Here is a 25,015-nt window from a genome sequence, read left to right as displayed (position 1 = left end):
TGTGGATTTAGGATGGCCAATTGTGGTGAAGGCACAATGGGTAAAATTACAGCCATCTGTAGTGACAGCTTAGCAGGAATTTCTAAACCAATTCAATCATAATAGAAGATGATATCATAAAATACCAAGAAATTGCAATCTGGGAACACTATGTCCTCTTCAATTTCAGATTTGCAGTGAATATAAAGAATTGTGTAGTCTACGTAGGATTTGCTGAACACCTTTCTCTGATCTACAAAGGTTGATGAAAAAAATCTAATGTGAGTTCAAGTGAATGTGAAATAGAGTCTGCATAACTGTGTTTTCAACATCACACTAAACTAAATTTACTGAACTCTGTGTATCTTTATTACACAATGTGAAGGAAAAAAGAGATTCTATTTAAATCTATTTGAAACATCATTGGAAAATGATGTATAGACCATAAAATATCTGGATCTGTTTACTGTGCAGCAGTGGGAAGGGACCAAGATTTCTGCAAGCCAACATAGACCACAGCCTAGGTCTCCCAGGTACAGTACACAGCCACCCACATGACATCTCTGACTGTCCGTACCATATTTTCATGTGTAATAAAATGTTCTTCATTGATGCCTGAGAAATTTAGCTGGCCCCTCATAGTTGTTCATTTGGTGAAATGGTGTGCTGAGTAGATCCAGTTCATCTGCTCTGCATATATTGACCTATTATTATTAATAATATTATTATTAAACAGGATTTATATAGCGCCAACATACTATGCAGCTCTGTACATTAAATAGGGGTTGCAAATGACAGACTAATACAGTCAGTGATGATAATACAGACCTATGATTTCCGGCATCAGATTTGTACTGACCCAGTGTGTATTTTGGGGGTCTGTTTGCTTCCACTAAGTAATACTTGCTTTTTTATTGGTTTTGTGGTTGCTGGTGCTGTTTCTTTGAAACAGTGCTGGACCTGGACTCCAGCATTGTACATTAAGGACTTCGATGAGAGGGCCCGCTGCACAGCCAGGGAGAATGGGAAGCAGCTTCATGGGACTGGTCATCAGTACTAAAACTTGTATATAGTATTATTACATCTCCCCTTATATAAACAAGCAAGGTTTTATAATCTGGTTTAGCTTTAGAAGAGAATGCTCCACCAAGGTTCTTTAAAACCTTGTTGTATATGTCATATAAAGAATTTTGAGGTCTTGCTAGAATCCTAGATTGGTGCTGTCATGCTAAAAATAAGAATTGGGTGAAAGTAGAAGATACAATCACTGGAGTGTCCTTTATGCACAGCCACTTGGCTGGAACCACATTGTCTACCATTGACTGCCAAATCTCTCAGAAATTATTGTCTAAAAAGGACGTGGCTGTTGTACCAGGACTCCTGACCCCTTTAGTCGGAAACCCTGATTTTAAGCCAGGTTTGGATAGCGGCTTTTTGAAAGGGTGGGCATTAGAGTCACAACCAAATATTGGGACTTTTTCTCAGAAATGGGAAATTGTTGGATAGATCAGATCTGTGGGGCCTTGTAGGAGAGAGACAGGAGTTCCCTTAGTGGGCATACCTACAAATCAAACATTAAATAATGCCCTGGATACCAAGTCCAAATTGCCTACAAAGCCCATGCTTTTTGAACAATATTGTCTGGAGGCTGCTTCTCTTTCACACACAACTTCTTTGATGTATGTTTATCTGAATCAATCGACTCCAGACAGTTCCCGAAGATTTAAACAAAAATGGGAACGGGAGCTTGCTATGCAATTTACAGACAAACAATGGGAGAGGGCCTGCATTTTAGCACATAAAGTTCTATTAGCACTAGACTGCAGGAAAATGCTTATAAAATCCTCACACATTGGTACTGGACTCCGGACAAAATCCACAAAATTGCCCTTCAAAAGCCCGATATATGCTGGCGCTGTAGATCCGACGTGGGCACCATGACTCACATATGGTGGTCATGCTCAAAGATACAGAAATTTTGGAAGGAAGTTGCTCATTTTAGTCAACTTATTACTGGATTCTTACTGCCATTGACACCAGAAATGTGTCTTTTACATTTACATAAAATGTCCCTGAAAAAGTACAAAAAGTCTATAACACTCCACTTAATAAATGCAGCACACATTATTATACCACTGTTCTGGAACTCCCAAGAGGTCCCTGCGGCGAGACTCCGATCGAGCAAAGTGAATTCTGTGTGCCTTATGGAGGAGGCGAAGGCCATTAGTCTAGACAATATTGACAAATTCTCTGTGACTTGGGATGCATGGAATGTCTTTAAATGCACTGCCATGTACTAAACCATTTTTCCAAAGTGACCACTTAGCCCAATGTTTTCAGGGGTAAAAGAGAGGATTCAGTATATGTGGTATACGTTACTGATGTACGTTATTCTTTTTATGACAGTTGTCTTTTTTTTTCTGGTTTGTACACAAATGCTTAAACTGCTGCTCGCAGAGATGTTGTTTATTTAGGCACATTCAGAGGTTTATATTGTGATAGTTTATCTGACAATATGTGATTTTGTTTTCATTTCACTGTGACAAATGTGTATACTGTTTTTGAATTATTGGTATTTATTGTTTTGCTAATAAAGTTTGAAGTGTGAAAAAAAAAGAATTTTGACTGTACTATTGGTCTATGGCACCTTTCTCAACCTTTTTAACATTGGAACCCTTTAAATAACTTTCAGGTCTAAGAAAACCCTTGCTAGTAATGACTATATTCACAGCTCACAGTACATTAGTGTGGTGCTCAGTGAAAAGAATGCACCTTAAAATGCTGGTCAGTGGAATATCACCCTTACAGATAGCCAAAATGGGGTCACCTGAACTGACCTGAGAGTCACAAGCTGCTCAAGGAACCCTTAGCAACCTTTGGAGGAACCCTGGTTGAAAAACACAGGACTAGTGGAAAAAGGTTGCATTAGACAGAGGTTCAAAATGATGTGACCTTTCAGATATGAATAATCTGAAAATGAAAAATTAATGCTGATGTGTTATTGCTTCAAGAAATACATTTTAAGTAAGAAAAACATTATTTGGTTCCATGTCTTACCTCCTAACAGTCCCCTTTAATATCACTATTTTATTTATTAGTTAATAATATACTAAGGTATAGGTCTGTAAATTAAATGAAACTAATAAAAGTTGGGTATCACATGTTATTATTATACAGTATTTATATAGTGCTATCATATTATGCAGTGCTGTAAAAAGTTGATAGTCATGTCACTAACTGTCCCTCAATGGAGCCCACAATCTAATGTCCCTACCATTCTCATATGTCATCTAAGATCAATTCTGAGGGGAAGCCAATTACCCTTACTGCATGTTTTTGGAACGTGGGAGGAAACCGGAGTACCCAGAGGAAACCCACGCAGACACGGGGCGAACCTGCAAACTCCGTGCAGATAATGTCCTGGCCGAGATTCAAATCTGGGACCCAGCGCTGCAAAGGCCAGAGTGCTAACCACTGAGCCACCATGCTGCCCATTTGTTCAAACATGGTCAAAGTTTGGACAGAATTTGAGGAAACAGGAATTAACATACCATAGATAGGTTGTGATGTAATTGTAGACCCTTATAAACCAAAACTTTATTTCTTTAGACACTACACAGAAGACCTTTGCATCTATGATCAGGATGGGGATAGTGCTGTGACCATGCCGCGTTGTCGTTTCTTGGCTGAACGATGCCTGGAAAGGAAAAAGCTTCATTTTCTAAATAATGGACCATGTGATGATGTCAACCTGAGCTGGGTGCGAGACAGAATATCACTATCTACCCGCAGTGTAAAGAAAGAGGCTTGTGGATATGACTACTGCTATGACTGGGAGAGATGTGCAGGTATACTTCAATGGGATATACTATTGCAAACCGTAAACAATTCAAGTAATTGGGCCTGATTTATTAAAGCTCCCTAAGGCTGGAGAGGATGCACTTTTAATCAGTGAAGCTGGGTGATCCAGTAAACTTGGAATGGATTTCTTGACCTCCCTAGCAGTAGATTTCTGTCTTGATTTTTATGTCTAAAAGCAGTGCATTGTTTTTCATGAAAATTTATTTTACTGTATAATATAATAGTATAAGAGTATAATAAAGTTTGAAAGACAAAATCATGTAAAAAAAATAAATTAAAAAAATAAATATTTTTTTTTATTTTAAAACATTTTTTAAAATAAATAATATACTCATACTTCTATATTATACTGTAAAATAAATGTTCATGAAAACAATGTACTGATTTTACACATATAAATCCAATGTATTGCAATCAATACAGTTATTTTGTATTGAATGCAATACAAATGGATTTTGAATCTCCCGTCCCGCCCACCGGCAACATACACACGCATCAACGTCACCGGTCATCAGTGAAGCTGGGGGATCCAGAAAATCTGTAAATTTCTTTGAAATCATTTGCTATTTTCTAGTAAATGTTTTGAATCCTGGACCAGATCCATACCAGGTTTGCTGGATCACCCAGCTTCACTGATGAAAGTGTATTCTCTCCAGCCTTGGAGAGCTTTAATAAATCAAGTCCAGTGTCTGAGCCATATCATAATATACTTTAGTTTTTATTTTATCAAATTAATTTAATCATAATTGTATATTAATATATATTATGTTGCCCTCTGTTTCAGCGGTCTTGTAATGTAAATAGCCACATTTAACATAAGGAGCAGTGGGGAGCTACACTAAAAAACAACATTTAAGTTATTAATCATGTTAAATCTTTAATTAAATTAACTTCTGCTTGACTTCATGCTTATTGAAAGCTTATATTGCAATGCAGCAGATGCCATGGAGCAGCTGCTAGGAGCAACTGGGAGCAGAAATAAAGGTAGCCAAAAGACACGTGCGACTCCCAAGCCACTGGCTAAGGACCACTGCTTTAGAGAATCTCATCGTATTATTTCATTATGCGGACAGACATAATTAATTTCTCATGGTGTACATTGCTGGAATTTCCCCAGTTTGTTAAGACCGATATTAAGACATGACTTATTGCAGTTCTACATCATTCATCTGCAACAACTTCTAATCAATCTCATTTCTTCTTGGCAGGCTCTCAGTGCTTCTGCCTGCTCCCGTATCAGTGCCCTGAAAATAATGAACAGCTGTTCTGCGTCAAGACCGGCTCCTCTGGGAGGCAGAAAACAGTCAACCTGTGCGGACTGGGAGCCATTAAGTGTACAAGGCTGAAGGCCGATGTAGCGCACGATGGGGCATGCACTCAGTAACCAGTAAATAGTTGTATGTTTTGTATTCGTGTGGCCTAAGGCAACTTTTTTTGAACAAATAGATATTAAAAAAAAACTTAAAATGCGCATTTTGTATCTGAAATGGCCTTCAAACATTTCCACAGATCCTGTACTGAAATCCTGTAATTTTATCTTTGAAATAATATTTGCATTTTAAAGTGAAACTATAGAAAAAAATATGAGCAGGTAGGAATGCCATTGCAGAAGGGACAGGTAGAGAGAGATAACTATACTAACACCAATGTTAACAATACTCATTACCTAAAATATGTCAATAATAATACTGGATTTACACTTTGGCCATGATTTATCAAAGCTCTCCAAGACTGGACAGGATAAACATTGGTGAACCTGTGTGAGCCAGCAAAGTGGAATGGATGTTTTTAAGTTATCATTCGCTATTAGTTGGCAAATGCTTCCAGTCAGCACCAGATCCATCTCAGGTTTGTTGCATCACCCAGGTTCTCCAATGATAGTCTATCTTCTCCAGTCTTGGGGAGCTTTATTAAGTCAGGACCTTTGTCTACTGTAAATGTTTCTAATAAAGCCACAGTAATTAATCGGCACTACAGAATATCTTGTCACTCTGTATAGGGTCATGCCCTACCATCCCAGCACATGCAATATACGCAATACTGCACCTATTTTTGCAGGAAGGAGTGCTGTGAAAGTTATTATAAGTGAGTTGGGGGCAGGTGTTTAAATAGACCATGTTACTTTGAACGGGCAAAGTGACAGGGTCTCTTTAAATACTTATTGCAGTCTATTGCCTACTGACAAAGGGTTTTTTTTTTGTTACTTAAATGGCAGAACATGAAGAAACTGGATGCGGTCTGCTGATAACTGACAATGATAACATTCAGGCTTTTTCCACCTTATTAACAATCTGCCTTTTCACTGAAAGTAGAAAATCCAATTGGTTTTTCTGATTTGTAAGTGCAGACAGGCTAGGGAACATTATTTTTTAAAAATGAATAAATGCCTTATGGGAAAGCATTACAGAACATGTATAGTGAAAGGACAAGAATTTACCATATTGAGACTGATAATACACATTAGCTGCTTTTTAGCGTGAAACAGCTTGTGCTAAGCCAGTCACACTTTAATGACTACTTTTTTATTCAATAGCAGCAATAAGCATGCGTTATCCTTGCCATCTGTTGATACAATTCAGCTTCTCGCCTGAAATATCTGTAAATATTACTTTTATTTATAAGGTTATTATTTTGTTCTATGTTTTAATGCCAGGCTACAGTAAATCTAACTTTCCATAATTATAGTCACTTAGAATATATGTAAGCTAGACCAATAATTTGCTATGTGCCATTAGAGTGTGCAGAGCTAAATCACTTATTTCTGTAACAAGCATATTTAGGTAGAAATGCAGTCCTTTTCCTGTTAAATCCAACCCTTTTCTTTTTGTAGATTCTGATGAATAAGGGTGTAAAATCTTTGAGAGGGGCTTCCATAAAGCAAATATCTGGCTATTTCTTTACATACTGCAATGTAAGATGACAGCTGCAGATCTCACCTATACCTATGTACAACAAGCGCAAAAAGAAAATGGCACAGTGACTAAAGTGTCAGCAAGTTTATATTTATACAAATGTCATGTGATTACTAGAATTGTCTATCCTCAGCCGTGTCCAACACTCTGCAGATCTAAGTTGTCAACCTACTAGATTGGTTCTCCAGGTTACATAGAAATAGGAGGCTTACACTTTATAGGATCTGTCACCATAAGATCTGTCATTGAGGGGTTTGTCACTGGGGGCTCTATCATTGAGGGGGTCTGTCATTGAGTGTTCTGTTACTGGGTGATCTGTCATTGAGGGGTTTGATCTGTCATTGAGGGGTTTGTCACTGGGGGCTCTATCATTGAGGGGGTCTGTCATTGAGTGTTCTGTTACTGGGTGATCTGTCATTGAGGGGTCTGTCATTAGGGGGTCTGCCATTGAAGGGTTTGTCACTGGGGGATCTGTCATTGAGGTTTTTGTCACTAGAGGATATGCCATTGTGGGGTCTGTCACTAGAGGATATGCCATTGAGGGGTCTGTCACTAGGGGATCTGCCTTTGAGGGGTCTGTCACTAGGGGATTAGTCATTGAGGGGTCTGTCACTAGGAAATCTGTCATTGAGGGGTTTGTCACTGGGGGATCTGTCATTGAGAGGTTTGTCACTGGGGGATCTGTCATTGAGAGGTTTGTCACTGGGGATCTGTCATTGAAAGGTTTGTTACTTGGGGATCTGTCATTAAGGGGTTTGACAGTGGGGGATCTGTCATTAAGTGTTCTTTTACTGGGGGATCTGTCATTGAGAGGTCTGTCATTGGGGGATCTGTCATTGAGGGGTTTGTCACTGGGAGATCTGTCATTGGAGAGTCTGTCAATTGGGGGTCTGTCACTGGAGAATTTGTCATAGAGAGGTCTATCATTGGGAGATCTGTCATTGAGGGGTTTGTCACAGGGGGATCTGTCATCGATGAGTTTGTCACTGGGAGATGTCATTGGAGAGTCTGTAAATTGGGGGTCTGTCACTGGAGAATTTGTCATAGAGAGGTCTATCATTGGGGGATCTGTCATTGAGGGGTCTGTCACTGGGGGATCTGTCATTCAGAGGTCTGTCACTGGGGGATCTGTCATTAAGAGGTCTGTCTCTGGGGGATCAGTTATTGAGGGGTTTGTCACTTGGGGATCTGTCATTGAGGGGTTTGTCACTTGGGGATCTGTCATTGGAGAGTCTCTCAATGGGGGATCTGTCATTTAGGGGCCTGTCACTGGACAACCTCTCATTGAGAGGTCTAGCACTGGGGGATCTGTCATTGAGGGGTATGTCACTGGGGAATCTGTTATTGGGGATCTGTCATTGGAGAGTCTGTCAATAGGGGATCGGTCATTTAGGGGTTTGTTACTTAGAAATCTGTCATTGGAGAGTCTGTCAATGGTCTGTCAATATCTGTCAATGGGGGATCTGTCACTGAGGGGTCATTCACTGAGGAGATCTGCCTGGGGATGGAGGGGGGCTTAAGAGAGTTCAAAAGGCAAGAGGAGTATGCAAAAAAGACATAGTATTTTTTTTCTCCTTCATTCCCTTCTATATTTTTTGTCTTGCATCACAGCTGGTGGGGCACTTTGGCATACTCACCTTGGGTACCAGAAATCCTTGTCTCAGCACTACAAGCTGTGCAAAGTACCTGAATGACTGCTCTCTAAAGTTGAAGCTCAAATATTTTGGATGCAAATGAGAAAGATAGGGTCTACAGGAAAAGACATTCCAAATCTGAGCCAAGATTTTCCTGTTTGATTGTTTATTTCCACAACTTCAGATATAGATGTCCATAGACCTTTGAAGAAACCCTCTGATGGCAGAAACAGATGGATAAGCTAGTTGCCTGGCTGTCATTATGGTGACTCTCTGGGTTCAGTTCCATCTGAGTCACTGCCATGAATACAGGTCAGTCAGATCAAACATAGTAAGTCCTTTTCTGCATATTTTCAGAGGGCTCTGACTCCAAAAACTGAATTAGGGTATAAGGTACTATATATAAAACCAATGAAACATTTTGAAGCCATACTGGTACCTATTAGAACTGGTGCTGTTCTAGAGAATTCTTAAAAATCCAACCAGCTTTAATATCTAAATACAATCTTTCCCCCACTGCCTCTGTTCTCAATTACTATTGAGATGTAGGTTTGCTAAACAACTGACACTTGTCAGGTAAAAGGCCAAATTACTAAATTCATAGTGTAAAGTTGCAACTCCATAATACATTGCTTGAAAAATACAGAACATCAACACCAGAGAAAAAAAAGAGAGAGCAATGTGCTCACTGTAAAACTAGGCACAATCTGTGCATATGATTTAGAGAAAAGCCAAATACTAAACAGCAAGGGTTTTATTTTTAGCTGGTACAAAAACCTTATTTGTTTTACAAAACACAAACACAAGACCTGACAGCTTGAATTTGATGTTACATTTCGTATACGCAATATCATAATTCAATGGCATTTGTAGGCATGAAGGAGCTGTAGAGGGGCTGAAGTGCTGAGCTGCTTTGACGTCTTTTCTAGAAGGACAAAAACACAACGACACAGCACTGAGATTCCTCTACTCATCACAGGGACTTGTGCTGACAACTTCCACATCCTGCCCTTGGCATTGGAGGATTCCAGCGTCACATTCACTCATGGTTTGCTTTATGCCGTTCACTAGGACACAAATGCTGATTCCTTTATCGTGACAGCTCCCAGCTTTTCTGCAGACGCATGTATTTGTTTGATCTGGACACACGGGGATAAAGATAAATAAACACAATGTAAAGTAGACTGAAGGTATGTACAGAAATGCAATAAAAGATGCTGCAAATGATCATCTCAGTGACAGTTGGAATGAATGAGTGAGACAACAACGTTCATTCTATGGATAGGAGAGGGCAAGCAGGTGCGGCTCTGCTGTGTCCTTTCTATTTGGAAAACACAGTGATCATTCCCGTTGGCTGGCTCTGGCAATTTTTTCAACATTGGGCCTGATTTAATAAAGCTTTCAAGGTCTGGAGAAGCTAAACTATCATGGGAATACCTGGCTGATCCAGCAAAACTGGAATGAATCTGGCTCAGGAATATAAACATATGCCTACTAATACTAAGTAATTTATAGGAAATCTGTTCCAGGTTTGCTGGATCACCTATGTTCTACTATGATAGTCTATCTTCTCCAGTGCAAAAGTACAAGATAAGAAAATTTTATCTAAATACTTTAGACATGTTCTTTCCTTCCTTTCTCTATCCAGCATGAAACATCACCTCTATAAAAACCAGTCACTGCTTTTTTTTTTTTTTGTTGTTGTTGTGCAGGATGACCGGTCTTGTATCCGCCCCCTCCTGTAGTTTTCTACAGGCAGCCTGTAGTGGGTGGGTCTGCCGAGTCCCACCCACATCCCCGCTTCCTGCATGGGCTTTGTGCCACACAGTGATAATGTCGCTACCACTTTTCTGGCTAATAACAGGATTTTATTGGATGGCTGGTGCACTCAAATTGGATTTATATCTTTTGTGGATACTGAGACATATATTTAAATAGCAATTCAGCTTTAAGTTTCATAGTCAAAGGTGCCACATGATTTGACACATTAACAGAGCAATTGTTAGTCCAAAAAAAGGAGGTGTTACAGCGACAACTGCCAAAGTCAATCCATCTCACATAGAGATTTTTTTGGGGTCCTTTTGTGTCTCTGGGATCGTATTGAATGGACAGAAGAAATATCAAACATCTAAAAAAAAAATCTGTGTTTTCTGTGAGATGGTAATGTTTTATTCTTACAGAGGAGATGCCTTTTTAAGATCTCCTAATTCAGACAATAGCATTAAAAAAATATACAGGGAAAAAATTAGATACTTTACTTATCTTTCCCCTTTTGCACATAGACAATGTCACCTCAACTTTCCCTGGAGAGATCTCGGGAAAGCTGGACTGGAGCCAACTAGAGCGCAGGGACACATGACAGGGTGAGGAGGGATACTGGAGAGGATGGAGAGGAAGGGGTTAATAATATAAAAAAGCGGGAAGGAGCAAGAGCGGGAAATTCAAATAAAGTGCGGGAAGATGGAGATTAATGATTGGTTTTAAGTTGTTATGGGTGGGGAGAATTTTAGGCTTAAATAGAGAGTTTGGGGGGAGTAGGGGGCAGTTCTTACCTGACGATCAAGAATCTCCCGCCCTCCCTCCCATCAGGGTTAAGAGGGTGGTCAACGTTTGTACTGTCATGGCAGCAAGGTCGGCTTTCTTTCTTAGGGTCCATGAAAGGGTTAAATTGGTTGGGGAAGAAAATAAAGGGGGGTGAGACACGGTAGTATTGTTTTTTCTTGTTTTTGTTGAAGGTGGCCTTGCACGACACTCGGTTGTCGTGGGGGTCAGGGGATTGGAAGTGGTTATCCGCTGATTGTCCCCGAGGCGGCCTGAGGGCGCCTGGGGGCCTGGTTAATGAGCGGAGGTAACTTAATTTTATCAGTTCAGTGGAAGTAAATTTTTCATGGACCTGTTAAGAAAGCGAATTGGGTAGGCTGTGTGAAAAAGTATGTTTAAAATGTTTGTTATTTGAAAAGGTTAATATATATATGTTTTATAGATATTGTGAAATAAGAATAAATGGGCTGCTATGGCCAATTGCTATCCAACAAAAATTCTTTGTCTAGAGTCATTATTTAAGGTGGGTAAGTTGGAAGGGCAAGGGGCCATTGGGTGAGTGTTTGCAGCTCTTAAGGATCACTCTACTCTACCCTAGTCATGCAGAGTACTCCAAATCTCCCTGGGAAGACACTACCAGTATTGTGTTGTAGCATCTTCATTATTAATACTATTATTATTACACAGTATTTATATAGTGACAACATATTATGCAGCACTTTACAAAGTCCGCAGTCATGTCACTAGCTGTACTCCCTTGAGATTTGAAGTATTAGCGATTTACTGAGATCTTGTCAAGAGAAGGATGATATCCCTGCAGCATGGCAGCCAGAGGAAAAAGGAGGTTAAATATCAATCTTCTTTCTCTCCCACTGTTTTGTTTTTTTAAGCTGCATTTTAGCAAAGACCTTGCACCTGTGAATATACAACTTTGTGCTGGTTTTGCGGACACCTGTTCTTGTTTCTGTACAAAGTACAGTTATAATAAATAAGGCAAGTCTCACCAGAACAGGTTTCCCACAGGTGGCATGAGTCGCATGAGTTATCCTTTTTGGGGAAATTGCAGTTTTCGTCTGCAGTCAGTGTGTATTTCCTCCCCAGGCATTCAAGTGCATGCATTTTACAGACTGTTAGAGCAACGGTCCTGCTGTTTCGGCCATCTATGGCACATATACTCAAAGAGGAGCTGAAAAAGAAAATATATAAATGTTATGTCATTTCAGCTGTTATGATGTCTTGTGTTTCATTTGACAACATTGATAAGTGACTATACAAATAGAAAATATTTGAACTTTTTGTGGTCATTGATGCCTGGAGCACCCAAACTACACTTGTGTTATATATTCCCCATGGAACACCATTGTGATATTTGCGCCAATGTCTGTATTTCCTGAATCTTCATCTTTATCATATTGCTTCAATTTTGTGGCTGGTGTGTGGCTAAGTTTTTTTATTTCTACAGCAACACGTCAAGACCTTTTCATTTGCAACACTGTCAAGTTTTTGTAGGTAGCCACCGTGTTGGTAAATTTTGTCACCTATGACCACCTTTGTCATCCCAGAAGCTTTGTAAATAACAGGTATTTTATTAGTATATATTCACAGAAATCTTACCCACACTCAGCTGGCATTTTGCAGGTGCATTCCGATTCCTGGACTTTCTCCCAAGGTTTGCATTTTGTTTCATCTGGTTTTGGAGTGGCTGCAACTGTAGAAATACATCCTCAATACAAGGGTTATCAACAAATACCATTTATTTTTAATTCACAGATCTATCGCCTTCACATTTGACCCTTTGATGAATCCAACAGAGTGTACTTATATTAACAGATCTTATCTGTAGAATGTTATAGTGATTGCTGTGAAATGTCTGCAGAACCCTAATTAGATTATTCAGCTGATAGTTAGCATGTATTGTCCAGGTAATTGGAAATGATCCTACTGTCATTAATGCTTAGGGACATTTTTATGTAGAAGGTGAATAGGTTTGTACAGCAGTACACACAACAAGTAAAATAGTTTTATATGGCATTTCTGCTTACAATAAGGATTCATTTACTGCTGTGCAGATACATATCTCAGGACAAAATTGGAACCACCTCCCATCATCATCAGGCCATTGTTCAAAGATTCATCAAACCCAATATTAGACCACCGACCATTGATTTGAGTATTAGTGATTAGCATTGTTAATTTCCCCCTAATAAGCAGTAAAATCACTCATTGCATATGGCGCTGATGGGGGTGGGATATACACCGGGCATGGTCTGTATGATGTGATCTCAGAGTTACCCATCTGGTTAACTCAATTTTCAAGGTAATTAATTTTATAAACAAAAAAATGTATTAAAAGGAAACTTTCAGTCATGTGATTACTATTATCATTGAATATTATGTTTATATTATTATCATCATAAGTTTTGTTAACAAATCCAGCAAACCATTATCTAGCCATAAAGCTATAGTTAAGGCTAATTAAAAAACATCAGGTCACATGACTTAACAAAGCTTGTAATTACCTTTTCTTGTGCAACGGATTTCTGTTATATCAGCATTCCAGGTCAGACTTGAACTGCATGAAACTACATCTGGACCCTCCAATTCCAGGCCTTGCTGGCATGTAAACTTTATTTTATCTCCAACCTGGTAGGAATTTTTCTCTGGGGTAACTGTGATGTCACTGGGAAGTTGAGGCAAAGAACACAAAAGCCCTGCAAAAATGTTTGTCATAACAATGTTGAATACAGTTTGGACAGATTTAGGAAAGTCTTTACATTGTCCTAAATTTTGCAGAATAATTTTGAGTATAAGCAAAGCATTGACAGGAAAATTGCAGATATATGTTATAATAATAAATGTATAAAGTAAGCCATATCTAAGGGCAGATATAAGTAAAAGTAAGAGCAAAACTCTCCAAAATTAGTTCATTTTTATCTTATGGGTATATCATAATTACAGCTAATTACATAATTAGGAAGAATAACTTACATTAGAGCAATATATCTACTTACGTTGGCACTCCATGGCACTAACATCCCACTGGCGATTTTCTCTACATTCAGCAACAGCCTCGCCCACCAGCGTGTACCCGCTATTACAAGTGTATACAATACGTTTGCCAACATAGTAGGAATTGTCATCATCCTATTGAGAAAACAAATTCAAAGAGACTCGGTCATTGTTTTCCATTTATATGGGTGCTAGGCATGTAAGAGGCTTCATTCTGTTTTCACTTGATGCAAAAAAAAAAAAAACATTATAAATGATATTATGGAAATGTGTTATGTCAAAAGAGCCGTAACTGTGTATATGAATTTATTTCATTATTGTGTATTTGGCTGCTTACATGGAGTTCAGCTTAGAATTTGACCCATCATTAAAATGTATACTTTAAATAAAACAATATTAATGCTAACATCAAATCTCAGTATAAGATCAACTTATATTTAAACAATATTTCCATGTTTAATAACATATTCACATATATTTTATTCTGCAGACAGTTCTAACTAAAAAAAATAATAATCCATTGCTCTAGGTAGTCTTTTTATTCAATATTACCTCTGTATGGAATGCCCCCCGCCCCCCAACATTGTTAATTCGTGCTCCTGGGATTGTCTCACTGCTATAACGAGCAGTGGGGGGTGATTGTGTAGACCCTTTCATTCAGCACCAAGCAAGGAAAAAACATTTTTTATATTAAGTATTAATATTCATTTGTAATTGCCAGGAAGTTTGATTAGTCCAGAAGAGCCAATGGCTTAGCACCCTAGCATTCCCACCTCTTCTCGCACATCTCTCTCCTATTCTGGTAGTGTCTTATTACTGTCCGTGCTGGCCCAGTTCTTCCATTCTTTTCATTTTTGTACTTGCTGGTGGAGGGGTAAAGGGAAATACTAGAATGTGCAACATGGAGTCTGCTGGGGCGGCTGACATCACATCCAAGATGATGGCACCCAGCAGCAGTCTCAAAGCTGTTAGATGTCTACACAAACGAGGGCTTTTTTAAAGAAAAGAACATGCATGAAACACAATAAATGCACATTTAATGTTATGGAAAGATTGTTGATGACATTAAAATAAAGAGACCCTGTCACCAGACTATTAGTGTTCTTTTGTTACTTTTGTTAGTTAGTTAGCTTTTGTTAATTTTAGTTTTCTTTTTGTTGGCCGTCTGTTTTTTGTTTTCTGTGAAACTAATTAGGTTAATGATAAGCAGTTTTATTGGCAAATCATCAGGTCTAGAATACTTGCAGCTGAGCTTCTGTAACTCTCAGAAGCCATTTTAAGACCATTACACCCTTACAAAATGCTTTATTTTGGCTTTCCATATTGAACAAAGCCAATGCATTATGCAAGAATGATGACACTTGCTGATTATCCTAAAGGTTTCAGGCTGGAAAAATTCTATTCCACTCATTCCTAATAACTAATATAAATTTCTTAACAAAAGAGTTATGACCATTTCAGATTTGTGGTAAAGTGCAGCATTATTCTTTAGGCTCAACCACACTCCCAGCTGCTCCCATTCAACTCTAAGGGAGCAGATTGAGAACTTCTTCATGGATGCAGTTGTGTTTGTGTTGCAGTGAAGCTGCAGCGCGGTTCCGGGAAGCACCATGTAGCTTCTGGTTGTGAGGTTACTTTTCCTTTTTCGTGAGAAAGAAGGCACCGCCAGCTCAAATGCAAGGGCAATGCGTGCAAACCTCATTGGCCACTTTGCCACTTCTGGATACATTCCAGTGTTATGGGCATGAGAGCAGCTAACAATTATGTTTTCCACAACAAGTCCTTTGAGCTAACTTTGCACTTTTGAAAACAATGAAACAAAGAAAATAAAAATAAAACAGCTGTACTTACCAAGATGTAGCCATTTACCAGGGTTGGAGGTGGGCCACAGAACTCAGTGGGTAAAATGTTGATATCAAAGCAATGGGGCTCCACAGTTCTGCATGCAAACCAAAACACATTTAGTATTATAAATGTAATATACACAATTACCATTTTATTTTACAAATCTATACAATGTGTTGTTGTTATTATTATAACATTATGCCAGCACTGAAATAATTTGCTAAAATGAACCTTTGCATGACACCCCCCCCCCCCCCCCTTCCATATTCAGCAGCAGATACTTACCTTTTCTAGTTTTTGATGCCACACCATTTGGCCACAGAGACCAGAACAATGGAGCCCTCTTTAAGCATCACATACGGTCATGGCTCCACAGTGGTGGACCCTCTGTGTCACCAGCCCAGTGGGTGGAGACGTGCACGGAAGCAGGATCTAAGCAACAGCCCAGTATTCTCCAGAGCCTTTAGAGTTGAGGATGTTGTACGACGACCTGCTGCCAGGTTGCCGCTCCGGTGCCCGCCAAGGCAGCGGACTGCTAACTAGCAGGAACAAAGCATGGTGCCGGAGTGGGAGCCAGAGAATGGTGAGACAAGGCCAGGGAAGGCGACGATCAGGAATAGTCAGAAAACAAGCAGGGGTCGGTACAGGAATAAGTCAGGAACAGGCGGCACAAACAGGAACAGCAGAAACCTGGGAGCAGAACCAAAGGAACTCCTTGTCCAGGCAACTACCTGTTGCCAGTCACTGTTTTATAAAGTGAAGATCGTAAGCTCCTCGGGGCAGGGTCCTTTACTCCTCCTGTGTCATTGTCTGTATCTGTCTGTCATTTGCTACCCCCATTTAATGTACAACGCTGCGTAATATGTTGGTGCTATATAAATCCTGTTTATTAATAATAATAAAAATATTAAAAGCTCATGTGATAGATGGGCCATGTGACCTTCAGACATCCAAAGCCACCGCTAGAGGGAGTGAGGGAGAGGAGGCAGTTAAGGTGCTGTTTGCATGTTTGCAAGCGGGTGGAGTGCATCTGCAGGACACGCTAGTCCTCTGAGGCAAAGGGGCAGCTGACAGGGGGTCATACGACCAGCAGAGACCAGGATCTCTGAGCAGAGCTGGTGCTGGCAGCAGGGAATGCAAAGTGGGTGACACTAAGGAGGCACAGATCCCTCAGTCCTGTGACAAATACATCACGTCAAGCCATAGACGAAACAGTGGGCCAAATTCAGAGAAGTGAAACCCCAAGGGGGTCACATTATGTCGCTGGTGGGCTGCACTTCCTTATAGTACATCTAAAGGCTCCTGTATGATGATCTAAACAAAAACCAACTCCAGTTACTATGTGCTATGATGTTCTATGATGCACAAGCCTCAAAAAATAAAGAAAACAAATTCCTTTAGGTTCCCTGACTGAGCCAAATCCTACTTTATTTGTATCTCATACATTTATCTTCACAGACACTGCAGATCACAATGGGAAGGGTTCAGCAACAGAGATACTGCGGTCAATCTGGAAAGCAGTGTACAGGACTGGGTTTAGGGGGTGATGGTGAAGCTACAGTCAGCGGTGACAATGCATCTATATTGAGGTATTTTACAGGCCTGCACTTTTTTGTCAATGCAGAGCATCACAATGCCCAGATCGCTTTACATCTGTGTTTTAGTTGGCTAAAATATATATACATTGTGGTGCTTTGGGGAAATAAATGGCACTACAATTAAGTGCAACACACGCTCACTGGCGACTTTTATTTTTTGGTACACCTTGCTGGGTTGAACCTTCTTTTGCCTTCAAAACTGCTATAATTCTTCATGGCATAGATTAGTCAAGGTTCTAGAAACATTCATCAGGAATTTTGGTCCATATTGACATCTTAGCATTATGCATTTGCAGCAAATTTTCAGCTGTACATCCACTATGTAAATCTCCCATTTCACCACATCCCAAAGGTGTTCTATTGACATCTAATAACTGTGGGGGCCATTTGAGTCCAGTGAACCAATTGCTATGTTAGAAACCAATTGGGGTGATTTGAGCTTTGTGACATGTTATGTTATTCTGTTAGAAACGGCCATCAGAAGGTCATAAAGGGATGGACATGGTTAGCAACAATATTAAGGTAGACTGTGGCTATTAAATGATGCTGCGTTGGTACCAAGGAGCTCAGAATGGCACTAAGAATTATCCCATTCCCCCTTTACACCACCACATGCCTGCACTTTGAATACAAGGCATGATGAATCCATACTTTCATATTGTTGATGCCAAATTCTGACCCTACCATCCAAATTTTTTTAGAAGAAATCAAGACTCATCAGGTTGGGAGAGTTTTTCCAATCTTTTCAATCAGCTCAAACTATTCTGGCCATTCTTCACTGACTGCCACAATTTTCAGAGAACTGCTGCTCACTTGATATTTTTCCTTTTTCAGTTTCACAACCCTACAGATAGGTGTGTGAAAATCCCAACAGATAATCAGTTTCTAAAATACACAGACCAACCTATTTGGCACAAATAACCATGGCATGTTCAATCTCACCTAAATCACCTTTCTTTCCCATACTGATGCTTAGTTGGAACTTTATCAGGTTGTTGTGACAATGTCTACATGACTAAATGCATCAATTTGCTGCAATGTCATTGGCTGATTAGATATTTGTGTTAACAATGAATTCAGCGGGTTAACCTAATAAAGTCAGTGTATATTGTACTCTACCATGTGTTGCAATAATAAATGATAAAGTACTCATTTTACCAATGCAAACTCTATTGATGAGAAAAAGGGGTAAAATGTGTATAAAAGAGCAAATCAATGACAATGCCCCTGATTCATCAAGCAAAATCGGATTATCGGTCGCGCATTCGTATTAGCGATCCGGAATCGTGCGCGATCCCGCGCGTACGTTCGCGCTTCCAGCGATCGCGGATTTCAATGATGAATCAGGGGCAATATCTTCAATGATTCTATTGAAAATAAACAAATATATTCAGCTAGTCTTTCCTACGAAAATTACAGACTACAAAAATGTCTCTGCATATAGTGATTTTGAGAGTGCTGTTCTACACAATCAGTTTCCCCAGAGATGAAAACCCCTTTCAATATTTTTGGACATACAGAAAATGCTAATACATCAAGATCCAAGAATAAAATATTCAGCGCCAACGGCAAGGATTGCAGAGACAGAACAACTGACCTTTGTATAAATTTGCCTAATATTCATCATTAATAAGCAAGCTCCTAATTTTGCAGATTGTAGAAGTCGACGTCCACTTGGTGACAAATTGACATTGACAGTTGTCAGAACAGGTGAATGTTTTATCAAGGATATGACATTTGGGAAGAACAAATATTAGCACACAGCAGATGCAGGCTGATCACTGTACAAGTTGTAATCAGATTTCGTGTTGCAGTTATTACCTCATTTATGGTTTATTTGGCAAAGTGCATCATTCATTCAATACAAAAATAAATTAGGCAAGGCAGTAAAAAGATTGTCCTGGGCATGCTGCTGTGTGACATGATATCAGTGGCTGGTACCACTGCCTTAAGGCTTTTTTAGGCTTTTTATCCTTTTTTTGTTTTCATTTGGTGATCCTGCAAGTTATACACTACCTGTCCTAGGGTACCAAAATTACCCCTTTTGCAAAAAGCATTCTTACCTGCATGATACTTCTTGTCATTTGTCAAAATTGATGAAATTGCAGAGCTGCACATGTGGGATACCCCATGCAAAGTCTTCCAGGCGATTTCAGATGGTGCAGTTCCTGAGTTGTTTTTCTACTCAATTATCTCAATAGACTTGGATGGGAACTCCATACGTATAAAATACATTTTGCAACTGTTTATAAGGATTTCTACCTCCTATACCCTTAAGCTATGTTCAGACTGGCCACGAGGTTGCAGGTAGGTTCTCCCTGGGACAGCCCCATAGAGAATGAATAGGAGCTGTAAGCTGTCAAATATGAAGACGCTGGTTCTTTAAGACCCAGTGCTGTGGTGCAAGTGCCCAAGAGGCTGATAAGGTGCCAACACCCGGGAGCCTTGTGGAATTGCTTGATCATGATGTAGGTCTGAACCTGTCCTTACATTTCCTGGGCATAGCACCCAAAACACTAAGAAACCATACCTATAGCAGTTTGATCAGCCCAGGAAGTGCATTAAAACTGCCTATAGCTGATCCCAGGTGCCTGGTGGTTGACATGGCGTGGCTAGGGTAAGTCATAAGCACACAACTCAACTTTCCATCTAAACAAGCCCTAAAGGTCTTTGAATGAGTATATTTTATGTGGTTTTGCTATAAACTACAGAAGAAATATGCACCAAAGAACATCTATCCTTCCAAGGGAAGTGAAAAAATAATGTCAAAAAGTTCAAGAGGGCTTGGGACAAAATTATGGGTTAAAGAAACTCTTTTACAAAATTTAGGGCTACTTAGGGTCCGATTAATAACATTTATTCTTCAATGGGAATCAAGAGAAATAGTGCTACAGATAGGATTTGAGCACCTGTCCTTTAAGGGAGAACGTAGGGAGAACGTTTGTAGGGATTTGGTGTCTGACGGAGAGGATCTGAATGTTAATACAGATATTGCAAATAGCAAGACTTCATCTGTGTTTTCTCCAACCACTATCAATGTCAATCAAAAAGATGAAAGGTCAAAGAGCCCCATTGTGCCTGGAGCCCCATTGTTCCTTAATCCATCACTAATAAATAATTACCATTTTTAAAAATTCTCACAGCAGAACCTTGGGTTCAGTTGTAGATTATATAAATAACAAACCGTAGATGCTCCAGTTCATCCTCCTCGCACTTTTGGCTTTCTATGGAGTCCCCAATACAGCTCTTCCCTCCTCCGCTGGGTGCAGGGTTGTTACAAACTCGGTTCCGGACTCTTCTTCCAGAGGTTCCACGACAGACGCTCCAGGATGACCAGCAGCTCCAGCTACCGTGAACAACTCCTTCAATCATAGAAAATTGAATGAGATATACAGAAATACAATATAGAATGATCCATGAATTCCTTTTCATTTTAATGGTGCTTAAAAATTGGTTGAATATACAATGTAACTGCTAATTATCTTCTTTAGAAACCATTTTGAGGGTTACCTTATTGCTTTACCACTACAAAAACATATACAATATACAATTATCATATACAGTAATACCCCCTTAGAATAAAATTTAGCCATTGTGTCAGCAAAAAATACTTTGTAAAGTTCTTCCAGGAAATTGTTTCTAGAGATAACATGTAAGCTGTGTTTGTTAAATTCTGATTGTTTACATGCCTGGCTGTCATGCTGACTTTTTGCTTCAATATTTTGAGTTGCTAACCCAAAATCTGCATACCTGTTACTGTACAGGGACAATGAAGTAGTGAAAACAGAGGGCCATCAATACAAGTCTGCAATCTGCCTTCATATTTCCAGTTCGTTAAAAACACATTTTCACTGAACAGTACCATAGGAGACCCACACCAAAACTAGCACCCCTAGGAATGTGTCTGCATGCTGAAAGTGTGGTGTGTAGGCTCCCCGATTCTTGGTGGACAAAGACAAAGAAGTAATTTGGAGATGTGACCATATTCCTAAGCTTAAGCTGCCATTAGTGGACTGTTTATAAGCTCCTAGTGGAAAAAATGTCAATGCATGTCTGAACAAAATGCTGTGGTGTCTCAAAGAATCATGGCAGGCTCTGGGTCATAGGCTGTTTTAAACTGAAACTAAACTAGCGTGAGAAAAAATGTGAACACAGAGGCAGAAAGGAATGACAATGTCTCCACCTCTGATGGCGGTGCCCTCATTGGAGCAAGACCAGGTGACTGTACCAGGTAGGTAAGATTATTTTATTGCAGAAAGAACATCGTCTATCTTCTTTTACCTTTAAATAAAAACATGGGACCATGAAAAAGCAAGAAATGACTATAAACTTAAATTTTCCTACCTGGGCTTTCATCAACCAGGGTTCCATCTTGACAGGCATTTCCATGGGTATGGGGCTTACAGTAACACTGGCACTCTCTTCCTTTGACAACAGGCTGTCCATTGTTCTGACATGGCTTGCACCGGCATGAATGTGTTTCACTAATATATTCTTCAATGGCTCGTTTCAAGTAGATTCGTTTTACTGATGCACAGGGCACTTCTTTTACCAGTTCATACAATGGAGTAAGCTAAAAAAAATTTTAAAAAAATCAGTGTTTCAGAGCAGAGAAGTGTTAGTTTTTTTTATTGCCAGGCAGTATAGAAGAAAGCTGGTGCTAAACCAATTGAGAATGTATCCAAATGTATTTAGGTCCTGAAATTTCTTAAAGTCAATGGGCCTGATTGAATAAAGCTCTTCAAGGCTGGAGAGGATAGACTTTTATCAGTAGGCCCAAGTGATCCAGCAAACCTGGAAAGCATCTGGTCCAGCATTAATGACTTTTAAGAATTCCATTCCAGGTTTGCTGGATCACCCAAATTAACTATTGAAAGTGTATCATCTTCGGTGTTAAAGAGCTTTGATAAATCAGGCCCAATGTGTCTAAGGTGTTCTAATGGTTCCCCTTCATTAGGGCTTTACGATGCTCAACAAAATGGATAATCTCAGGCTCAAACGGGTTAATCTGTCGTACAGTATTCTAAAGCCCTGATGAAAAAAGAATCATCAGAACCCCTGAAGTGCACAGCCTTGTTTTTAAAGACATTTACCAAATAAATATACTTGTACTTAATGGGTGAATTATTAGTTTGCCAGAGACAGCAATGTTTTATACATAGTACACTATGGAGCTGTTTTTTTTTAAAGCTCTAAGACTGGTGAGGATAGACTAGCATAGGGAAAGCAACAAACCTGGAATGGATTTCCTAAAAACATTTGCTTTTATTTGGCAAATGTTTTCAGTCCTGAACCAGATCCATTCTAGGTTTGCTAAATTACCCGGTTTCCTCTGTGATAGTCTATCTACTCCAGTCTTGGAGAACTTCAATAAATTTGGCCCTATATGTCCAAAAGTCTCTTGACACCTCACCATCATTCTTATATGAGCTTGTTTGACACTCAGTTCTAAAAAATGACATCATAGCAAAGTTGTCCATCCACCCCACCAACCCAAAGTTCTCTTACCGCAAGAACAGCCTTCACTCTTCCATAAGATGTTAAAAATGTCTGCCTGAATTTCAGTCATTTGTAAGGTTGGGTACTGATGCTTGACGGGAGGACCTGGCCCACAATTGATGTTCTAAACCAGGGGCCGGCAAACTCCTTTAGGCCAGATACGGCCTAGCCGGTAGTTCGTTCCGGCCTAACGCCCCCTTGCCGATCCAGCCTAATGCCGGCAGGTCGGCCATGGAGCGTTAGAAACTACTGGAGCCGGAGCCCCTGGAGCTCCGGAGCCGCCTCCTTGCTGTTGCTTCACTATTTGCCGCGGCTGGCATTAATGCTTCAATCACAGCAGTAAATAGGGAAAGCTCTCTGAAGGGAAATCCCTCTCCTCCACAATGTATACGAAAGAAAGGGATTTCACTTCAGGGGCATTCCCTGGTGGTGGGCGGAGACATTAGGGCGGGACTCAGAGTCCGGCCTAATGTGCTCCCGCCCACCCCTGAAATGGCCTATTGACCATGAAAGTTTCATCCTAAAGGTCTGTGGTCCTGGCTCTATAAAGGTCAATAAAGTTTCTCCTCACCATACTCGTAAAACATGTCTTTATGAAGCTGGCCCCTAAACCTGCCACAAGGTAGGCAATGCACAACTTTCTAAAATGTATTATTGAATTTGGATCTTTCCAGTAAGAAGTACTGGTAATGCTGTAGCATTACCAGTACTTCTTACTGGAAATATCCATATTCAATAATGTTGAGTTGTGTTCACACACTTTGCTTTTAAAGTTTACATTGTGCTAGTCGTGTTGATGTAGAAGGTGAAAGCAGGAAACCCATTGCCCAGAGTGGACATGGTATCCAACACAACTAGAAGTGTCAGAGGGCAGTGGTGCTTTTATGTATGCAGGACAGCACCACCAGATAAAAGTGTTCAGATGTTCTTTTACCATGGGCTGCTGGTTGCATTTTGGGATTTTAGCAACAAGGTCCATGCTGCTGGCTGTAAATAAACATTTGGTTCTTTTAAAAAAACAGGGAATCTGACATTCTCTCAGACATTCCCTGGTGGGAATCAATTATAGCCATTGAAACACATGGACTTGGAAGATTCCCAAGAGGGAATGTCTGACTCTCTGTTTTATAAATAGAACCCTTAATGATTGTTTTCAAAATGTTAACTACAAGTGCAGACAGAACTGAATGTATAAAAGTAGTAAACATATTTTGTCTTTACACATTAAGCCTCTGCTTTGCTTTCTGTTAGGTAGGGCTGGATGAAGACTAGCTTCTGAAGGATACTGAAATTGTTTTTAACGATTTTGTTTTTTTGGCCGGTGCAATGCAATGCCAAAAGATTTGCTGCTATTTTTATATTTAATGATTAAACAAGGAATCCATCACCTTGCCGCATCTCACTTTGTTGTGATAGTCCCTAAGAAGGAAGCTGACAATCATATCTGCCTTCCGCAGATTAACTCACCAGCGCCATATGTCAAGACAGATGCACCAAAATACAAGCTGACAAATTTTAGAACAACTTTCCAGCAAGTGAAGGCAAAGTTACTGATATATATTTAAACACATTTAAATATAATAAACATACAAGCTAATTTACCAGATAAGAACAGAAGTAAAAGAAGGTACCGGTTTATACAAGGGACATAGAGGTCCAGGCTCTAACCTAGAGATGTGGGATATTAGGAGGAGCAGGGCAGCAGAAATGATTCTACCTTTAGGATCAGCTCCAGTTGTGAACAAACAATTAGATTCCAATAGTATACCTAATTATGAATGTCACATCCCAAGGAGTAATACTGAACAAATTATACAAAATATTGATGTGAAATGATTCCATTCGGTGAAGGCTAAATACATTATCTGTCATATCACGACCACAGAATTAACTTGTTTGATGCATTTCACATGACTAGCTTGCTTCTTCAGAAAAAGGAGATAGCCAATATATATGTCCGTGCAATCACTCCATATAACATAGGCCTAGAATGATGGAATATATCAGACCAAAAGATCCAGTTATTGGCCAAGAATACAGCTAAATATATCAAAAAGAACTCAGAGAAGGAAGGCCGATCTGCATCTTTCCATCTAGTAGAAAAGGAACATCATACAGCCAAATAACAAGGCAATGA

General features: G+C 39.7%; 2 protein-coding genes across 3 annotated transcripts in view; one reads left to right on the top strand and one right to left on the bottom strand.

Moving 5' to 3' along the window:
• C6 (complement C6) overlaps positions 1 to 5,311 on the top strand; it is a 35,882-nt gene extending 30,571 nt beyond the window's left edge. Inside the window, exons 17-18 of one of the 2 annotated variants that reach the window (XM_072416640.1) lie at positions 3,589 to 3,827; positions 5,049 to 5,311. In XM_072416640.1, the coding sequence (XP_072272741.1) occupies positions 3,589 to 3,827; positions 5,049 to 5,224 (415 nt within the window). In that variant the 3' untranslated portion in view covers positions 5,225 to 5,311. Of the gene's footprint in view, positions 1 to 169; positions 333 to 3,588; positions 3,828 to 5,048 lie in introns of those variants that run through there. The other variant, XM_072416641.1, reaches the window with a different exon arrangement.
• Positions 5,312 to 9,122: 3,811 nt separating this feature from the next.
• The window catches only part of C7 (complement C7), a 48,010-nt gene continuing 32,117 nt past the window's right edge, over positions 9,123 to 25,015 (bottom strand). The window contains exons 11-18 of the mRNA XM_072416642.1: positions 21,724 to 21,952; positions 20,564 to 20,741; positions 15,788 to 15,875; positions 13,939 to 14,071; positions 13,447 to 13,638; positions 12,542 to 12,635; positions 11,932 to 12,113; positions 9,123 to 9,525 (exon numbers count right to left, since the gene is read on the bottom strand). Coding sequence (XP_072272743.1) covers positions 9,353 to 9,525; positions 11,932 to 12,113; positions 12,542 to 12,635; positions 13,447 to 13,638; positions 13,939 to 14,071; positions 15,788 to 15,875; positions 20,564 to 20,741; positions 21,724 to 21,952 — 1,269 coding nt within the window. The 3' untranslated portion in view covers positions 9,123 to 9,352. The remainder of the gene's footprint in view (positions 9,526 to 11,931; positions 12,114 to 12,541; positions 12,636 to 13,446; positions 13,639 to 13,938; positions 14,072 to 15,787; positions 15,876 to 20,563; positions 20,742 to 21,723; positions 21,953 to 25,015) is intronic.

Source organism: Pyxicephalus adspersus, chromosome 6 (assembly GCF_032062135.1).
Source record: "Pyxicephalus adspersus chromosome 6, UCB_Pads_2.0, whole genome shotgun sequence".
In the NCBI taxonomy this organism is placed as follows: domain Eukaryota; kingdom Metazoa; phylum Chordata; class Amphibia; order Anura; family Pyxicephalidae; genus Pyxicephalus; species Pyxicephalus adspersus.
This window is presented reverse-complemented; position numbering and strand designations above follow the sequence as displayed.